The 19,197-nt window shown below is 43.4% G+C and overlaps 1 protein-coding gene across 2 annotated transcripts; it reads left to right on the forward strand.

Moving 5' to 3' along the window:
• Nucleotides 1-255: 255 nt before the first annotated feature.
• On the forward strand, nucleotides 256-18,292 carry ube4a (ubiquitination factor E4A (UFD2 homolog, yeast)). Of its 2 annotated transcripts, none has more exons than XM_010871989.5 (20): nucleotides 256-401; nucleotides 1,310-1,481; nucleotides 3,330-3,500; nucleotides 4,229-4,341; nucleotides 6,233-6,385; nucleotides 6,593-6,752; nucleotides 6,950-7,152; nucleotides 7,750-7,941; nucleotides 8,637-8,970; nucleotides 10,099-10,225; nucleotides 11,697-12,004; nucleotides 13,060-13,192; nucleotides 13,892-14,082; nucleotides 14,199-14,299; nucleotides 14,460-14,573; nucleotides 15,339-15,513; nucleotides 15,727-15,907; nucleotides 16,418-16,565; nucleotides 16,658-16,815; nucleotides 17,032-18,292. In XM_010871989.5, the coding sequence occupies exons 2-20, from the start codon at nucleotides 1,352-1,354 to the stop codon at nucleotides 17,165-17,167; spliced, it is 3,228 nt and encodes a 1,075-aa protein (XP_010870291.1). In that variant the 5' UTR covers nucleotides 256-401; nucleotides 1,310-1,351; the 3' UTR covers nucleotides 17,168-18,292. The 2 variants fall into 2 exon arrangements, with proteins under 2 accessions (XP_010870291.1, XP_010870300.1); XM_010871998.5 differs by lacking the exon at nucleotides 256-401 and adding an exon at nucleotides 614-758.
• The last annotated feature ends 905 nt before the right edge of the window (nucleotides 18,293-19,197 follow it).

The following is a 19,197-nucleotide window of genomic DNA, read 5'->3' on the forward strand; positions in this document are numbered from 1 at the left end:
ACAGAAGTCACACCCAAATGCATTCAAATAATTCGGTGTCTTTCCCCATCACGGTGGCAGCACTGAGCCCGTTCTGTAAGAATTTTGAGAGGCATGTTACAGTTCCCACCAAGTGGGTTAATCCTATTTTCTTGATGCATATCGTATTTGCCTTTCAGGTCCGAGACCCAGGTTTGTTCTCCATTCCACGAGAACAAATGTTTAGTTAACGAATACCAAATCAGTGCAGACAAGGGTACCATGAGCACCCAATACCAGAATACGAAATACAGCCCTTCATGGTTTAACACTTGTCCCTTGTTGATGACGTGTTCACGCCTCTGTGTTTACTGGTGATCTGACTGTGAGCAGACAAACGCATTTCTAACTTATTGAAATACACCTATCTGCTTTTGTTCCAGGTATGACAATATTCCGGTATTCGATTATTTATTTTTATCTCTCAAAAAAGTTAGGTTTTCCATGTAACCGACAAAATGCTGAGGTTTTAACAGCTTACCTGGCTAATAATGTGTTGTGCAGCTGCTAGCCTAGTTAACCGCGTTAGCTAGCTAAATACGACGCATACTAATGCTGCTACCTAGCTAGCGTAGATTGAGCTGAACGGGTGATTCACTGATAGTTAGCTTGCATAATTATAAGCGTGCTCATCGAGTCGAGTTATGCAAAAGATTATAGGCGTTGAAGAATAATTGGTTGGCTAGATACGTTCCTATTCCTCGCATAGTTCACATGTTGAACGAACGAAACTGCTTTTGGTTTGTTGTGATTGCTACATCATGTCATATTTTTGGTTAGCCAGGTACTAATTAGCTAGTTGCTAGTTAGCAACCTAGTTGTTTATGTATGTTGCTAACTACCACGTTTGACAGGTGTCAAGTGGTGGTTTATTTTAGTACCAGTTGACGTTGACAGGACATTTTCAACGCAATATAATGTTTACAAATTGGTATATCAACAGTATAACATCTAAAGTATAAGATGGACGACTGCCATGTTAACAGCTGTTATGAACAGGGAACATCCTTATTAAATACATATGTGCTAGTCAAGACAGCATTAATAGATGTTATTAAGCAAATTAATGCATTTTTTTATTCCCCAGCTATTCCCCTACAATTTAGAAATGTATTCCATCTGGGTTTCCCCAATAGCCTCTATATATCTCCAAGTTTGTAAGGATTTCCCGGTGTACTCTAATATAAGCTACTGCCTCACATTGACTGACTTGAAACAGTGAGTATAGATTACGCCGTTTAATGTAAAGTACAACGTGTCCAGTACTACTGTGTATCTACTGTCCTACTAGGCTGGTGCCAGCACCTGTGGATGGAGTCAATGCTCCACTGAGATGACAGACCAGGGCAACAACAACCAAAACATCTCCCGCAACCCCTTTGCTGCCCTCTTCGGTTCCCTAGCCGATGCAAAGCAGTTCGCATCGGGCCAGAAACCACCTTCACACCACGGTGATCCACCCTGTAAGTTAGTGTATTAATATTGGTTTAATACCAAACCCAAAAAGGGTCTGTGTTTTAAAGAATAGATTCAAACTGGGCTGGGTTTGGACTAACTGCACTTTCTGAACACTTCTACTAAATAAGCGCTTGCCAAATTTACCGTTTGGGAAATTTGGCTTGTGCCTATCTGTTTAGCACACCTTGTGTCTCTTTAGTTTCTTCATGCAGCGCCATGCCATGTGTTTTGCCTGGGGTGCTAAAGCAGTTAACTAATTAATTATTACAAACCGGGTGCTTCAAGTCATGAGTGCTGATTGGCTGAAAGCCGTGGTACATCTAAGGAATAGGCATGACCTGGTGTGGCATATATAGCATTGTTAAGATCAGTTCTAAGGCATGACACCTTGCGCAAATATGCCTGCAACCCCAGAGATGCCTTATTGCTTTTAGAAACTGGTTACAAACACAACAAGGGCAGGAAGATGTGATTTAACGTCATACCTGTGGTATACCAAGGCTGTTGGCCGATTAGCACTCAGGATTAAAACTTCCCGTTTTGTAAGAGAGAACTTATCCCACAGATATGACATTACAAAACCTTTACTGTTATAAATGTGTTGGTAGCCAATTTTTAATCTACATAACATCAACAGCCTACATTGGTTACGATAACAACCCTGTTATAATGTTGTAGCTTCATGTTAACAATGTAGAAGCTGTGTACAATATAAATAATACATTTACAAAGTCAATAAAAAATAAAAATTGCTGTGATAAGGCATGATACAGCTATGCAAACAGACCCAATGACTTGCGTTACACTCATTACGCTTGTAATCTACCCTGAATGGATGCGTCAGCCTCTGTATGCGCGCCACATCTACTTGGCACGTTACCCTGGCAACATTTTGGTTGTTATTATTGACAAACCACAACATAATTTGGAGGGTGTACAGTGGATTCAGTAAGTATTCACCCACCTGGACTGTTTGAAATGTTGTACTCGGGAGGGTGATCGAAATTGAATTTTAAATGCGATTTTTGTATTCTCCACATTCTCCGAAATTTATTGAATGTTAAGGATCTACCTATTCGACAAACCGGGAGTCATGAGTCCTTACTGGAACCTAATGTCATGTGACTGCTGAGAGACCATAATGTCGCCCTATTTTGTTCTCTGTAATTGAATGGCACTGATGTGTTGGTAACATACAACTTGCTAACAATCACACTGACATCAGTTCATATTAATATATATTTTTTTTTAACAAAATCTATTCTAATGAGAATTGGCAACATACTCCGTGTGGAAGGTTCTGCCATTTTCTAGAAATTCAAACAGTGTGGCAGGGCCTGCAGGCTTTAGCTCCAGCTTTGCTGTTACATGAACATGACTCGAATCATTGGGTTCACAACAGGACTGTGATTAGCTCTGTCACTGGTGCTGTAATGCTGGGCTGGAGTAGGGTCCTGTGAACCCTTTAGCTTACCACCATCGTACAGGTATTAAGGTGTACCACCCCAGATGTAACTGTGCAGCACATTATTTAAGCAATAAGGTAGACGGGTTGTGGTACATGGCCAATATATCGCGGCTAAGAGCTGTTGTTAGGCACGGCGCATTGCGGGATGCGTAGTTGCTGTTATAAACTGGTTGCCCACGCAATTAGAGCAATATAAAGTGCTTGTCATGTCATACCCATGGTATACGTTCTCAGTTGCAACAGGATTTGAACCATCCCAGTTTATAGTTAGATCTGTATAAGTTCAACGTTCCTTACTGATATGATGCTACAAGCCCACTGGTTTTTGATGCTTGATAATGACCCGTGGTTCCATGTGTTCGCTGGCCATCATAATGTGTCACAGCGGATGACTCGGAGGGGAGCCAGTCGGAGTCGGAGAACTCGGACAGCATCGAGGACAATGACGACTCGGTGGCCGAGATAAGCCGCTCCTTTCTGTCGCGCCAGGAGCTCTGTGAGCAGCTCAACATCAACCACATGATCCAGAGGATCTTCCTCATCACACTGGACAACAGTGAGTAGCGGGAAGTGGGAGTGTGTTTCGGGTTTTGCCTCGTTTCCGCCGAATCTGTTGTCCACTTCCTTGTTCACTGAAGTCATGTAGCGTAGTGATATGAACTGAAGTACATTCGGTTTGTTTACCAGCCGTCCCTTATTCACAAGCAACGGCTGGGTTAATCAGCCGTTCACATCCCTGGGTTTACTTTAAAGCCTTCTGTCGCCCCTTTGCTTTAATCCCCTCTGTTGTCTCTGGACTCCTCTGAGGTGCTGGATTGAGGAATGGTCAATGTCTGATTTTAGCTTCTTCAAACTCGTGGACATGACAGCGCAAGCGTTCCTTCCTGGCAGTGCTCTCTTCATGACGTCACCCTGTGCCTGTGCACTAGATAAGGATTGATTGGCGTAGTAAACTCCAAAGCTGTGTCATCCGGGGAGCCTTTAGGTCCCTGATCCCTGTCCTCATCCTGCACTCCCAGCTTGTCATCCCTCACCGACTGGCGTGAAAGCGGGGCCAATGTTGGAGCTCTTGTCTGTCCATTTTTAATTTATTTGACTAAATCGAATGTATTCCCGTGCTGCTGGCCTCACAGTGTCCCGTTTCAGGGCCGTCCCGTAAACGCTGAATGAGTCACCTCACATCAGCTCAGCGCTCTTGAACCGGATACAGGAGTCCGGAATGACCATGTTCTCTGTGAGTGAAAGGGAGTCTGCCGTTCAGAGTTGACTGTTGTTTTGCCACAGGTGACCCCAGTCTGAGGGGTGGTAATGGGATTCCTCCTCGCTGCGTCTTTCTGGAGGAAATGGCTGCCGAGATGGATGGCCAAGACTGGTTGGACATGGACAACATCGAGCAGGTAGCTTAGTGACAGGCAAACACTCCATACAGTTGCATGTCATGATATTATTGGAGATGTGTGTGTGTTTGTGTTTGTTTGTGTGTGTGTGTATATATACACTCACCTAAAGGATTATTAGGAACACCTGTTCAATTTCTCATTAATGCAATTATCTAATCAACCAATCACATGGCAGTTGCTTCAATGCATTTAGGGGTGTGGTCCTGGTCAAGACAATCTCCTGAACTCCAAACTGAATGTCAGAATGCGAAAGAAAGGGGATTTAAGCAATTTTGAGCGTGGCATGGTTGTTGGTGCCAGACGGGCCGGTCTGAGTATTTCACAATCTGCTCAGTTACTGGGATTTTCACGCACAACCATTTCTAGGGTTTACAAAGAATGGTGTGAAAAGGGAAAAACATCCAGTATGCGGCAGTCCTGTGGGAACAAATGCCTTGTTGATGCTAGAGGTCAGAGGAGAATGGGCTGACTGATTCAAGCTGATAGAAGAGCAGCTTTGACTGAAATAACCACTCGTTACAACCGAGGTATGCAGCAAAGCATTTGTGAAGCCACAACACGCACAACCTTGAGGCGGATTGGCTACAACAGCAGAAGACCCCACCGGGTACCACTCATCTCCACTACAAATAGGAAAAAGAGGCTACAATTTGCACGAGCTCACCAAAATTGGACAGTTGTAGACTGGAAGAATGTTGCCTGGTCTGATGAGTCTCGATTTCTGTTGAGACATTCAGATGGTAGAGTCAGAATTTGGCGTAAACAGAATGAGAACATGGATCCATCATGCCTTGTTACCACTGTGCAGGCTGGTGGTGGTGTAATGGTGTGGGGGATGTTTTCTTGGCACACTTTAGGCCCCTTAGTGCCAATTGGGCATCGTTTAAATGCCACGGCCTACCTGAGCATTGTTTCTGACCATGTCCATCCCTCTATGACCACCATGTACCCATCCTCTGATGGCTACTTCCAGCAGGATAATGCACCATGTCACAAAGCTCGAATCATTTCAAATTGGTTTCTTGAACATGACAATGAGTTCACTGTACTGAAATGGCCCCCACAGTCACCAGATCTCAACCCAATAGAGCATCTTTGGGATGTGGTGGAACGGGAGCTTCGTGCCCTGGATGTGCATCCCTCAAATCTCCATTAACTGCAAGATGCTATCCTATCAATATGGGCCAACATTTCTAAAGAATGCTTTCAGCACCTTGTTGAATCAATGCCACATAGAATTAAGGCAGTTCTGACGGCGAAAGGGGGTCGAACACAGTATTAGTATGGTGTTCCTAATAATCCTTTAGGTGAGTGTATGTATGTTGTATGGATTTCACAGTATGACTATTGATAATGTTGAATTGCAATACATATTGCTAAACTCTGTGTATGTGTATATTGTATCTTCACTTAAGTATCACCGTCATATGGTTTCTTGAGGTCCCTGACATTTCCCATCCCTAGTAAATGTCTCTAATGCTTTTCACTTTGTGCAACTATTTTGATTCCTTTTCTGCTGCTGTTTCTTGTCTTATTAGGTCTACAGTATTTGTCACGTCCTCAGTAAGGGAGTCAGGTGGCCTAGTGGTTAGAGCATCTGACCAGTGGCCCAAAATTTTGTTACATCTGTTGTTTTGTCTTTAAGCAAGGCAGTTTTCCATAATTGCCACTGGTTGTTGCTGTCATTGAAAACGTGTTTTCCGTCAACTTGCCTGGCAAAATAAGTTAAAAAAAAGCATTTTAAGTAGATGGCATAACAAGAAATAGTAAAAAGAAAAAGACAGAGGGTACATAAAGATAATGGCACCTTTTTGCTCCACAGGAAGCATAGAGTACATGAAGTTCAGAATGTTGGCTAATTAAGCTGATTTTCTTTCTTGTACATTAGGCACTCTTCAACCGACTGCTCCTCCTGGAACCAGGGAAGCACCTCATCTACATGACCTCATGTAATGCTGTGAACCTCTCTGCTGACCGAGATGCCGGGGAAAAGTGTGCTATACCATTCCTCTACGCCTGCTTCCAGAGAGCCAAGGAGGAGGTGGGCTCAGCTACATAGCTCTCACTCACTCTCTCCTAATTTCTTTTTCTTTTTTTTTATTATGGGCTCAATTGAGTCAGGAAAAGGTGCGACCATCAGTGATTTTTGCCTTGACGGTTTAGAGAATATATGTGCACTGAGCTGTGCAGAGTAATGCTAGACATGACAATGTGTAACGGTGCTATTATCTTCTCCTTCCGCTGTCAGGTTACCAAGGTGCCAGAGAAGCTGCTGTCGTACGCTGTACGCTGTAAGAACCTGACCGTTTCTAACACACGCACGGTCCTGCTCACGCCCGAAATCTACGTCAGCCAGAATGTGTACGAGCAGCTGCTGGATCTGCTGCTGGAGGGAGTGGGCCGAGCCCGTGAGTCTCTTCGGTTAATAACGTCCCTGTTTAGTTCCATCTCAACAGCTAAAGAAAGCTAGGTTTGCCACCACTGATGAAATAACTAGTTGTGACTATTTGGACTACTTGTTGATTGGTTCTAGTGAGTGTGCTGCTTACTTTGCTGTGTGTGGGGGGCTACAAGCTTCTGGACATGTTTTTATTTTGCACCACAGAGCTGGATGAGGTGGTAGAGTTTGTGGAGGAAGTGATTGCTGGCCTGTTAGCTGACCAGGAGGTGCGAACCTTCAAGGAGGTGATAGGGCCTGTGTTGGATATCTTCCACAGCCGTGTGAAAGACTTGGACCTCTGTCATCTTCTGCTCTTCTCCTACCTGGACCTGCTCCTTTACTTCAGCCAACAGAAAGACATCGCTAAGGTGGGTGGGGGGGGAATACAAGGCCGTAACTCTTTCAGATGTTTTGTTTAACCATGTTTGTTAGTTGATTCTACAATGCAGTGAAACACAAAAAAGGTCCTTCACAGTGATGTAAAACGTATCAACATGTTCAAGAAGCATTTGGTTGCGGTCATTCTAACTACAGGTAACACAACCTGTCATTAAGTGTTCAACCCTGTTTCCTAACATGTTGGGACGCTGCTTAAAATGCAAATAAATACAGAATGCAATGATGTGGAAATGTATCCCCATATTTAATAGAAAATAGTACAAAGACAACATATCAAATGTTGACACTGAGAAATTGTGTTGTTTTTGGAAAAATACATGCCAATTTTTTGTTTGATGCCTGCAACATATTTCAAAAATGACATAAAACGTCACTTCACTTCATAAAAGATTTCGTTTTGATTGAGATAGCATTCAGGGTCAATATATGAACCAGTAATTGTTTTTCACTGCACCGTATTCTATTTATAACCGGTTTATAATGACCAAGACGACTGTATTCGTTTGGCTCATTTAATAACCTTGATCACTTTTCGTTAATACAATGGAAAATGTCTTCCCCCTTAGGTACTAGTGGAACACATCCAACCCAAAGACCCGGACAATGGGCTCCAGTATCAGAAGACCCTGCTCGGCACAGTGTTGAATATCTCCTGCCTGCTGAAGACACCAGGGGTGGTGGAGGGCCACAGTTTCTTCCTCAATCCATCGCGCTCCAGTCCACAGGAAATGAAGGTCCAGGAGTCCAACATACACCAGGTAAGAGCACTAGAAAAACGGCCTCTGTATTATATCGGGAATAGAGTGCCACCTGGAATGGATCCCACTTTGGCGTATATCAGTCTTACTGCCTGGGGCCGGCCTAATGCTAAGGTCCCGACACCGATGTCCCTTTGTCTTAACCCTATTTCGACAGGCGTCAGACGATAACATGGTGTCATTGCATTGATGATTGCTCTTTTGATTCTGATTCTGAATTGAACATGAAAAAGGAATGCTTAAATTATCCTCTGACAATGTAAGTGGAAGCTGGATACAGATATTCCACCACCGGATTGTAAAAACACATCAGTGGAACAAGGAACAAGTGTAGACTCCAGTGGTGTTCAAATTTTACTTCACTGAAAAACTGTAATTTTTTATATGGTATGTTATTCCACTAATGTAAATCAGTGGAGGAACTTACAGTAGTGAGTGAATATATTTTCATAATTTTTCATTGTGACCCCTGTGGGAATACAACCCACAACGCTGGCGTGCTCTATCAGCTGCTGTACAATCCCTCTAAAAGAGTGCATGTCAGCAGTCGTCAAAGTCTTTAGGAAGGAAAGCTCATCTTGAAAACTTGACTGCTGACATGCCATTTTATTATCAGTTGAAATACTCAACGGTAGCTTTAGAGTAGACGACTCTCGCCTAGTTAATGACCTGTCTACGTTTTGCTGCTCCTCCAGTTCATAGGGCAGTTCCATGACAAGTTGCACCAACTTCTCAAGAACCTGCTGCAGCAGTCAGGAGAGACGCGCCACCTGTTGCTCTCCTGGCTTGGCAGCTGTTTGCAGGCCAATGCTGGGCGAACTAAGATCTGGGCCAACCAGATGCCTGAGATCTTCTTCCAGATGTACGCTTCGGATGCCTTCTTCCTAAACCTGGGCGCTGCTCTGCTCAAGCTGTGCCAGCCCTTCTGTCGGCCGCGCTCGCCCAAGCTGCTCACCTTCAACCCCACCTACTGCGCCCTCAAGGAGTTGAGCGAGGAAGAGAGGCGCAACCGCAACGTTCATGCTCGAGGTTCCTCGCCCAAGGGCGACTATTCATCCTTTTTGTGTGTGTGTGTGTGTGTGCGTGCGTTTGTGTGTGCGTGCGTTTGTGTGTGCGTGCGTTTGTGTGTGCGTGCGTTTGTGTGTGCGTGCGTTTGTGTGTGCGTGCGTTTGTGTGTGCGTGCGTTTGTGTGTGCGTGCGTGCGTTTGTGTGTGCGTGCGTGCGTTTGTGTGTGCGTGCGTGCGTTTGTGTGTGTGTGCGTTTGTGTGTGCGTGCGTTTGTGTGTGCGTGCGTTTGTGTGTGCGTGCGTTTGTGTGTGCGTGCGTTTGTGTGTGTGTGCGTGCGTTTGTGTGTGTGTGCGTGCGTTTGTGTGTGCGTGCGTTTGTGTGTGCGTGCGTTTGTGTGTGTGTGCGTGCGTTTGTGTGTGTGTGCGTGCGTTTGTGTGTGTGTGCGTGCGTTTGTGTGTGTGTGTGCGTGCGTTTGTGTGTGTGTGCGTGCGTTTGTGTGTGTGTGCGTGCGTTTGTGTGTGTGTGCGTGCGTTTGTGTGTGTGTGCGTGCGTTTGTGCGTGTGTGCGTGCGTGCGTGCGTTTGTGTGTGTGTGCGTGCGTGCGTTTGTGTGTGTGTGCGTGCGTGCGTTTGTGTGTGTGTGCGTGCGCGCGTTTGTGTGAGTGTGCGTGCGCGCGTTTGTGTGAGTGTGCGTGCGCGCGTTTGTGTGAGTGTGTGTGCGCGCGTTTGTGTGAGTGTGTGTGCGCGCGTTTGTGTGAGTGTGCGCGCGTTTGTGTGAGTGTGCGCGCGTTTGTGTGAGTGTGCGCGCGTTTGTGTGAGTGTGCGCGCGTTTGTGTGAGTGTGCGCGCGTTTGTGTGAGTGTGCGCGCGTTTGTGTGAGTGTGCGCGCGTTTGTGTGTGTGTGCGCGCGTTTGTGTGAGTGTGTGTGCGCGCGTGTGTGTGCGCGCGTTTGTGTGTGTGTGTGCGCGCGCGTTTGTGTGTGCGCGCGCGTTTGTGTGCGTGCGCACGCGTTTGTGTGCGTGTGCGCGCGTTTGTGTGCGTGTGCGTGCGTTTGTGTGCACTTGCGCGCGTTTGTGTGCACGTGCGTGTGGGTCATTTGAGTTGTTGCTCTATTCTGTATTGAAAGAATGCTCCATTTCTCATTGATTATTAGGTCTGGACAAGGAGACATGCCTCATCCCTATCCCCCCCCAGCAATCACCGGAGTTCCCCCAGTCATACAGTCTCCTGACTGAGAACCTCATCCTCACCCAAATGACCCTGCACCTGGGCTTCCACAGGTAATGGACAGGTTACAGCATTCAGATACAGGTTGAATTATGGTGAAATACAAATGTTTTGTTTTTTTCAAGTAAAGTAGGGAATGTTTCGCTCTATTTCTTATCTGCCTTAATTTCATTTAAATTTCATGCCTGAAAACTAGAAAGTGGCTTAGAAGTGCAGCTTCAGGCACACGTTTACAGTGAAAACACTGAGGCTGACCCAATTTGTTGCAGTTTTACACAATAGCCAATAGGCTTTTGTGGTTATTTGAGCATAAACTGGGTCTATCAGTGCTCCACCAGCAAACCCAGTGGAGCAAATCCCATAACATTTCACACAGAAATAGCTTTCTGTGATATACCTCAGTAGCTTGTATATGTTTTATTTTAATAATTTTAACATCACTTAACAAAATAAAGGCCTACATAGAATACAACCATGTTGGCTACCCTACACCTTTATTATTTGTATATTCAAGCCTTCATTAAATGTAACACAGCCCCTTTTGGCATGAATAAGCTTTTTAGCTGATCACATTTAAAACTGTGTTTCTGTTCTAGGAAGTAGTCCACCATTGCTGACCAATATTTAAACTGTAACTCCTGGGCTAATAATAACTCACTAACCATCACAGAATATAAACAAAGGTGCTGCACTGCAGGCTCTGCCCTCTGACCTGAGCAGCCAAAAGTGATATGATGAGCTTTGGAGCATGGAGTGGCAGGTTTTGTTAGCCTTACATTTGTTTTTTCTGAAACAGATTAAGCCTGTTCCTTGAGACAGATTTTGTGGATATTGGATATAAGTGGATATTGTCTTATTATAATCCAGTTCAGGAGTTGGTATGAATCTATTAATCTGTGATTATTTTTGTGTAATTTCATTGAAAACATGTTTTTTTTAATAGTGAAATGGCAAAATTGGATGAATTAAGTCCATAACAATACTTAAACCTGGAAAGAAATCCAGTATGTTCAATTAAGCACCCGAAGGATTTGTTGCTGAGCTGTGCTCTTCACGCTTGATACAGTTTACAGTCCAAATACGTGATACAGTTTACAATCTTACTGGATGGAAAAATAATTTTGATGGCATTCTAACACATAAGCCTTGTCATTGTCTCTGTAGTTCACATTGCATTCAGAACTATTTTGAAAGATTTGATCTACTATGCTAGTTCTTATTCTATTATTCCTATTCTATTCTGCTCTTATTTTGTGATCGACTTTTGGAAAAGAGTTCATGTTCAATGCATTTAGCAAAATTAAATATCTTTTTCAACACTGTATTTTTATTTCAATGTCTTGATTGCGTGATTTCATCAGCAGATTTTATAGAGTCCCAAATAGGATCAGTCTGTCCCGGGGGAACCTGCTCCTTGGTAGAGTGCTTGTGACAATCTCTTAATAACTTGTATTATAACAGCTGTACCTTTTGTTAATTGTGCCTGCTGTGACCGTTGTGTTGTGTGTGTGTGTGTGTGTCCAGACTCCATGAGCAGATGGTCAAGATGAACCAGTCCCTCCACCGGCTGCAGGGCACATGGCGGGAAGCCCAGCTCGCGGGTGGCCCAGCAGCCGAGCAGCTCCGCGAGCAGTTTGAGCGCCTCATGACGGTCTACCTGTCAACCAAGGCGGCGGTCACCCAGCCCGGCATGCTGCAGAACTGCCTCAACCTGCAGGCCTCCAGCGCCGCGCTCCTGGTCCAGCTGGGCCTCAACAACCAGGGGCCAGAGCACGTCCAGCTCTCCTTTCCCCTGGCACCACTACAAAGCAGCCTGCTGTGTTACGTACCAGGTAGCTACTCCCCTCACCATCTGTCACTGTAGATTTCATATATGCTATGTTTTTCTCAATTAATTTACTGGCTTTCTCTGTGAATTCAACCGGGACAATCGTACGTGACTGTCTTGGCATGTGGAACCTTCCGTCAACTTTGTAAAAGCATTAAGCATAATTTATATAATGTCACCATGATCCTTTTTTGCCGGACCGCGTAAGTGGAGCCGGCTAAGAAGAGCGAATGTCTCTTAGTGAGGGAGTGACTGTCTGGCTGACTGACTGACTACCCCTTGTTAAATAGCCTAGTGGTTAGAGACGCAGACTCCAGAACAACAGGTCCCGCGTTCGCCTCCCGTAACAGTCGAAAGGCATTATGGGACAGAAAACACGTCGCTGACTACAACTTCTCGTTGCGACGTAATAGGAAGTCTCAAATAAAACAGTCTTTTTACTTGACAGAAAAGTCAGTTATCGTTAGTGATGGCCATTTGAGGCTTCGTTACCGTTCTTCTAGCAGCAGGATATTCTTTTTCAAAATAAAAGCCATCATTGAAATATATAAGTTAATATAGTTAACAATCTTGTCTGTACATTTTATTTTTAAATATCCATTCCAATGTTATTCTTGTGTTCTTTTTCACAGACTAGATTGTTAACTATATTGCCTTATACATTTCAGTTATGGCTTTTATTGTGATAAAGAAAATCTGAGTGCTGCCAGCATAATATCCTGCTGCTAAAATAACGCTAATGAAGCCTCGAATGATTGTCACCTATATTGATAGATACTGTATCTATGTCATAAACAAATGGCTGATGAACTGTTAAAACGGCCAGTGGCAAAAGAGGATTTGTTCAGGATAGACAAAAACCTCACTGGCTACAACCTTGAGTAGATATGTTATGGGAAGCCTAAAATGAAATTTTTGGGAGAGTTTAAGATCAGGACGTGTCCTCCAAAACATATTTGTTATTTTGACCAGGTGGTTAACCGGGAGCAGTGAGTGGTTTTATAGTATGACTACTCAGAGAGGTTGTTTATTTGGAATTGGACTCTTGTATGTCTACAGAGTTCTTTGCAGAAAACTTGGGGGATTTCTTCGTCTTCCTCCGCCGTTTCGCCGATGAGGTCCTGGAGTCTTCTGCCGAGAGCTTGGAGCAGGTCCTCAACTTCATCACTATGTTCATGGGAAACGTGGACAGGTAGGGAAGAGAGGGACGGCCATCGAGAAAACAAACTTAAAGTATATGAACAATAATGTATTCCTATCGAAGATTCTATTTTCCTTAAACGGTAACCCCAAACCTTAATCCTAACTTTCAAACATAACCTCTTACCCCGAAGTCTAAAATAGCCTTTTTTCTTTGAGGAATCCTCTTTGGTTTACTGTTTTTCTCATTTCTGTAGAAGGAACATTGCACCAGCCCTTATGTTGACATGTCTGTAAATAGTTCCCCTGGGTTAATGTTTACACATCTTCCCACACCACACATAATTTAGTTTCTTATTGGCTGTTAACACAGTTACTCTTCTGGATTTGATGTTCCTAGGCTTCATTTTTGGTTTTGAAGCCCTTTATTTGAATAAAATGTTTAGTGATCTGTCAAGTCTGTTCACTGAGTTGCTCGATGCCCCAAGAATGAACTTTCTTCAAAGTGCACACATGTGCATTTTAATCATTAAGGAGACTCTTAAGCAGGGAAACTTACCAAACCAGTTAAGGTTTATTGTTTTGCTTATGACCAGAACACCAGGTTTCCATCTTGCCGACTCAGACTCATTCTAGCAACTTTTGAGTTACGTGTTCGTTGCTTTAACCAAAATCCTAAGTCCTTAAATAAGTTGTATACATGTCTATGCGTCTGCCATTAAGATTACGTTCCTGTTATTTAACCACTCAGGATGAAGAACCCTCATTTGCGGGCAAAGCTGGCAGAAGTGCTGGAGGCCGTGATGCCTCATATGGAGGCAGTGTCTATCGGCACTGCTCAGCCAATCATGTTTCAGCGCCAAAGGGTCTTCTGCTCCTACCGCCACGCCCCTTACCTGGCTGAGGCACTCATTGCAGTGTTTGTGGACATTGAATTCACTGGTGGGTTTATTTCTGTGCGAGGTGGCGCGTGTCAATGCATTTATGTGTTTGTGTGATGGAATGGAAATGTTTTTGATGAGGCTCAAGTTCCTTTGTGATGTGACTTTAATCTTCAGGTGACCCTCACCAGTTTGAACAGAAGTTCAACTACAGGAGACCTATGTATCCCATCCTCAAGTACATGTGGGGGAAGGAGAGCTACAGAGAGAGCGTTAAGGCAAGCTAGTTACCCTTTCCTCTTTTTTGTCTTTGTTATTTAGGTGGTGCCACATGTAAAGCCATACTTATTTGAGACAGCAGAACACATGCAGGTGTTGCTCTTTAATCCCTGCACCATTATGTACCCAAACTCTAATGTGGAACGCTGTTTACTTCAGCGTCTGGCTGTTTATGCATCCGAAAACCTTGAGGCCATGAGTCCTCCACTCTTTCTGCGGTATCTGAATCTCCTGATGAATGACGCCATCTTTCTACTCGACGAAGCTATACAGGTGAGGAGCTCAGCGTTGGTTTTGGATTCATCACCAGCACGTTTGGTTTGTTACATATAGTATCGATTTATAACGATCTTTAGGGGTGGTCAGTACCCCTTTAAATCGGAGTACAGGCTCATTTTAATGACAGGAATGGTATTAATACCCGTTCCACTTTTGGTGCAGGAATGACAGGCAGGTGCAGCGTTTCCCTCACGAAAACAAGAAAACATTTGCTAGTTGCTTAATAAATGTCACCCTCCCCACAGCGATCGTGTTTGGATCAGGTCTCTCTCAATGATTTTTCTCAATGAGGCAACCTTTTACAGGAAAGGTTAAATAAATAAATAAACACTATTAGCTGGAGTGTTGGAGGCAAGTTCCTGTGCGCCGTGCTCAAGTTCAGAACAGGCTGTTATACAGTGCTGTGACATGAATACCATGACACCACAGAGCAACTGCATTTCAATGTAGGTCAGTTTCAGGGCCCAAGTCTACCATTGAAACCGTTTTTTAAAGCATCCACTGCAACAACACGAGACACGGGCACAGGTCTAGGCCCGCGGATGTTTTATTAAACACAACAAGGCCCAACTGGATGAAAGCAAGCCCTGGACTAAAAAGCAAGAGCTACTTCTAATGCGTCGTTCAGGATTCAGGCTTAACCTGTGTCCAGATAACCAGTCCTTAAGGTTGAATGAATATATAGTACATTGCCACAGTGTCAGTTGTAGCGGTTTTGTCACCACCCATATCTGACCCGGCCCTTGTCTCTCTGGTTAGTACCTGACTAAGATCAAGCTTCTGCAGCTGGAGAAGGACCAAGGCGAGTGGGAGGGGCTGGCCCCCGATGCCCACAGGGAGAAGGAGTCCAGTCTACAGATGCTGGGGCAGCTGGCTCGCTTCCATAACATCATGTCCAATGAGACCATCGGCACATTAGCTTTCCTTACATCAGGTCCGTTCCAGAGGAAATATGAAGGCATTCACAATGACTCGATAATATCTTGGATATTTTTCCCCATCTACGTTGGGACCGCTGCTTGTGTGAAGGTGTCACAACAAAATGCGGTTGAGTCATTGATTTTGTGTATTCGTATATCGCTGTGCAATTAATTAGCGAAACCAGAAGCAGTATTAACTCATATTCTGTCTCTGCATGGTACCCCAGAGATCAAGGGTATTTTTGTGCACCCCTTCATGGCTGAGAGGATTATCTCCATGCTCAATCACTTCCTGCAGCACCTGGTTGGCCCCAAAATGGGCGCTTTGAAGGTGAAAGACTTCAGCGAGTTTGACTTCAAGCCCGAGCAACTGGTCTCTGATATCTGCACCATCTACCTTCATCTGGGGTACATTTCCCAGTGTGTGTGTGTGTGTGTGTGTGTGTGTATTAAGAATATTGTCTCAGACAAGGCTTATCTTTTTTGAGTGCTTGCTTTTTCAATCTGTACTTCACACCCTTGTTCAGAGGGTTTTAGAAATACAGCAATGTGCAAAAATCTTAATCACCTGAAAATTTTATTAAAGTCATTTATTTGGATAGTAAGTGTTAATTTGTTTAAAAAAAATACATAATAATAGATAATACATAATAATACATAATATACATATATACACACAGCTCCGGAAAAAATTAAGAGACCACTGCACCTTTTTCTTTCCTTTCCAGAAAGTTGAATAGGAAAGTTTTGAGTGAGGAACATCCGTAGTTCAACATTCAGGTGCCTAAGACTTTTGCACAGTACTGTACAGGAGGCCAGGCTTTACATGTTTGGGTTGATGCCATTTGATCTGTTGTACAACACCTGTATCAAGTGGGATTGCCACACGTCTAACCAACTCTGTGTTCTCTTTGGCAGTGATGAACAGAATTTCTGTGCCACTGTCCCAAAAGATGGACGCTCTTACTCTCCCACCCTCTTCTCTCAGACCGTCCGGGTCCTGAAGAAGATCAACAAGCCTGGAGACATGATCGTGGGTTTCGGTCTCCTTGCTGACAAAATAAAGGTTTGATCTGTACTCTCTATGCTCCATTGTCCTCTTAACGAGAAATTCCGTCGGTGTCCTGAATCCTAACCCGAGCCCATCGACTGCCCCAGTCTCATGCAGATCAACAGCTCCAGGATGAGGAAACGTATGCGGACGCACCAGACAACTTTCTTGACCCAATTATGTCTACACTGATGCTGGACCCGGTGCTGCTGCCCTCCTCCAATGTCACGGTCGATCGCTCCACCATAGCACGCCACTTACTCAGGTAAAGCGACTTCGCTGACACCTTTACAGGGTAATACCGTTTTCCTTCCCGGGAACCATACGTATGGGACGTCTCGGAGTAAGACTGTTGATCCAGGATCAGGTCTCTCCTCTGTCCGTGTAGTCGTATTTGTTGTGATCTCAAAGGCCAAACTGATCCTTAGCCTGTGCATGTTCTCTGAGACATCCCAAATAATTGATTTGGATTTCCCTACAGCGATCAAACGGACCCGTTCAACCGCAGCCCTCTGACCATGGACCAGATCCGGCCCAACGAGGAGCTGAAGCAGAAGATCTTGCAGTGGCTAGCCCAGCATAAGCAGGAGCGGCTGCAGATAGGCCCCAGTGGCTAACCCTGGGATTTTCTCAAACCGACTGTACTCACCCCACACCTACTGTAGTATGATCCACCTTGACTCATCCATGTGCGCTTGCCTTCAGGCTTCAGACTTTAACCCATGCGAGAGGATAGCATCTCCCTCCAAAGCAGCGCACATGACCCTCAACAACGCCAGCTGGTCAGTGGAAGATCCCGGGTCTCTAAAACTGCCAAGAGAGAAGATGAGGTAGAGCTGGAAACCGTGTTGCATCGCTGCCTTCATAAGCCCAACCGTGGTGTGGACTTTTGCCTCCTGCATCAGAGAATATTGTATACCACCAGTGGTTTGAGATCTGGTCAGAATGACTGGTCTAACTGGACAGTAGTGGTTTAGCTATTCCTAAATAATTATCAGCTCAGCCAAACATTTTCTATTTTAAATGTAGTGAAGTATTCTGGAGATGTATTCTTCAGAATGATTTGCCCACTGTTCCTTTAGTAACCATAACTTTAACTTAAGGTTATATGTGTGTATGTTTGTGTGTATATATATATATATATATATATATATATATATAATATACACAAAAATACACACATGCCCCTAAACAAGATTCACTAATGTTATTTAGTGTTTACTATTTGAAATATGTGTTATGCAAGCATATAATGACCATGAAGGAAAATGTGGGTTAACCAATCTTGATAGAATCGGTGCCTAAAACCACAAGCCTTGCTTTAATTAAATCAAATGACACCAGACATCTTTCAAGTTATTACTTTGTTGCATTCATGGTAATACATGCAGCATCAATTGATAGGTTTTCTATCCTAAGCAGTGGGATGGTATAGAGAGTGGCAGATTTAGGAGGTCATTGGCTTTGGATATTCACAAAACTGTAACATGTGAGTTACTCTTGTTTGGAATCTAACACTTTTAATGCAAGAAAGTGTCATTTGTAAAAAATAAAAAAAAAACAGTATATTAGAATGTGTGAAAGAATACCCATTTGATTGCATGCATTTCTAAGTGCTACCAACTTCTTGATTACCGGGGTGAAATTATAATGCAATATTTCCATGTTTTAACTGTCAGATTTCTTTTGAATGTACATTATGATTGATAAATAAAAAGGCTTTCATGTGTTAAAATATCAAATCTTCTACAAGTGGTTATATTACTCTTTGTAGTACCCTTATAACAGACAAAACAGGTATGGTTATTATATATACATACATACAATATACATATTATATAAGTGCTTGTCGCCTCTAAATATATCATACTGGACCTCAATTACCCTAAGAATCAATACTTACTATGATTATAATATACTATCCTATTGAGTTAGAAAATATTTCTGTGTTGTTACCATGACTCCTAATCATGAGGCCTGTTTAATTTCACAGATCACCATTACCTTAGAATTTATCGTTTGCTACTGAAAAATAATCACTACCCAATCCATGTGGGCTCTGGGGTCAGCATTGTCATATACCCGAAAGTATTTGGGTAAATAGGATCTAAATTGTGTCTGATAAACAGTCCCAGTTAAACCTTTGGACACCTACTCTTTCAAAGGAATTTCATTATTTTTACTATTTGACACATTGTAGAATAACAGTGATGACAGCAAAACTGAAATAACATATTTGAAATCATGTAGTAATAAGTGTAAAACAGATTAAAATATATTTGATATTGTAGGTTCTTCAAAGTAGCCTTTTTGCCTTGATGACAGCTGTGCAGTTTTTTCATTGTCTCAATCAGCTACATGAGGCAGTCACCTGCAATGCATTTGAATTAACAGGTGTGCCTTGCTTAATTTGTGGAATTTCTTTCCACAAATGCTGTGAGCCAATGGGTTGTGTTGTGATAAGGTAGGGTTGGTATACAGAAGACCAGAACAGCTCACATAAGCAATAATTATTTTAAGACATTAAGGTCAAACATGTTGATATTTGAGTAGAATACACTTGATTTATCTGTGTTGTATTATTCTATAATTACTTATGAACACTGACAATCTAGACAATTTCAAGAACTGAAAGTTTCTTCAGGTG

This window comes from Esox lucius, chromosome 1, assembly GCF_011004845.1.
Source record: "Esox lucius isolate fEsoLuc1 chromosome 1, fEsoLuc1.pri, whole genome shotgun sequence".
NCBI classification, from domain to species: domain Eukaryota; kingdom Metazoa; phylum Chordata; class Actinopteri; order Esociformes; family Esocidae; genus Esox; species Esox lucius.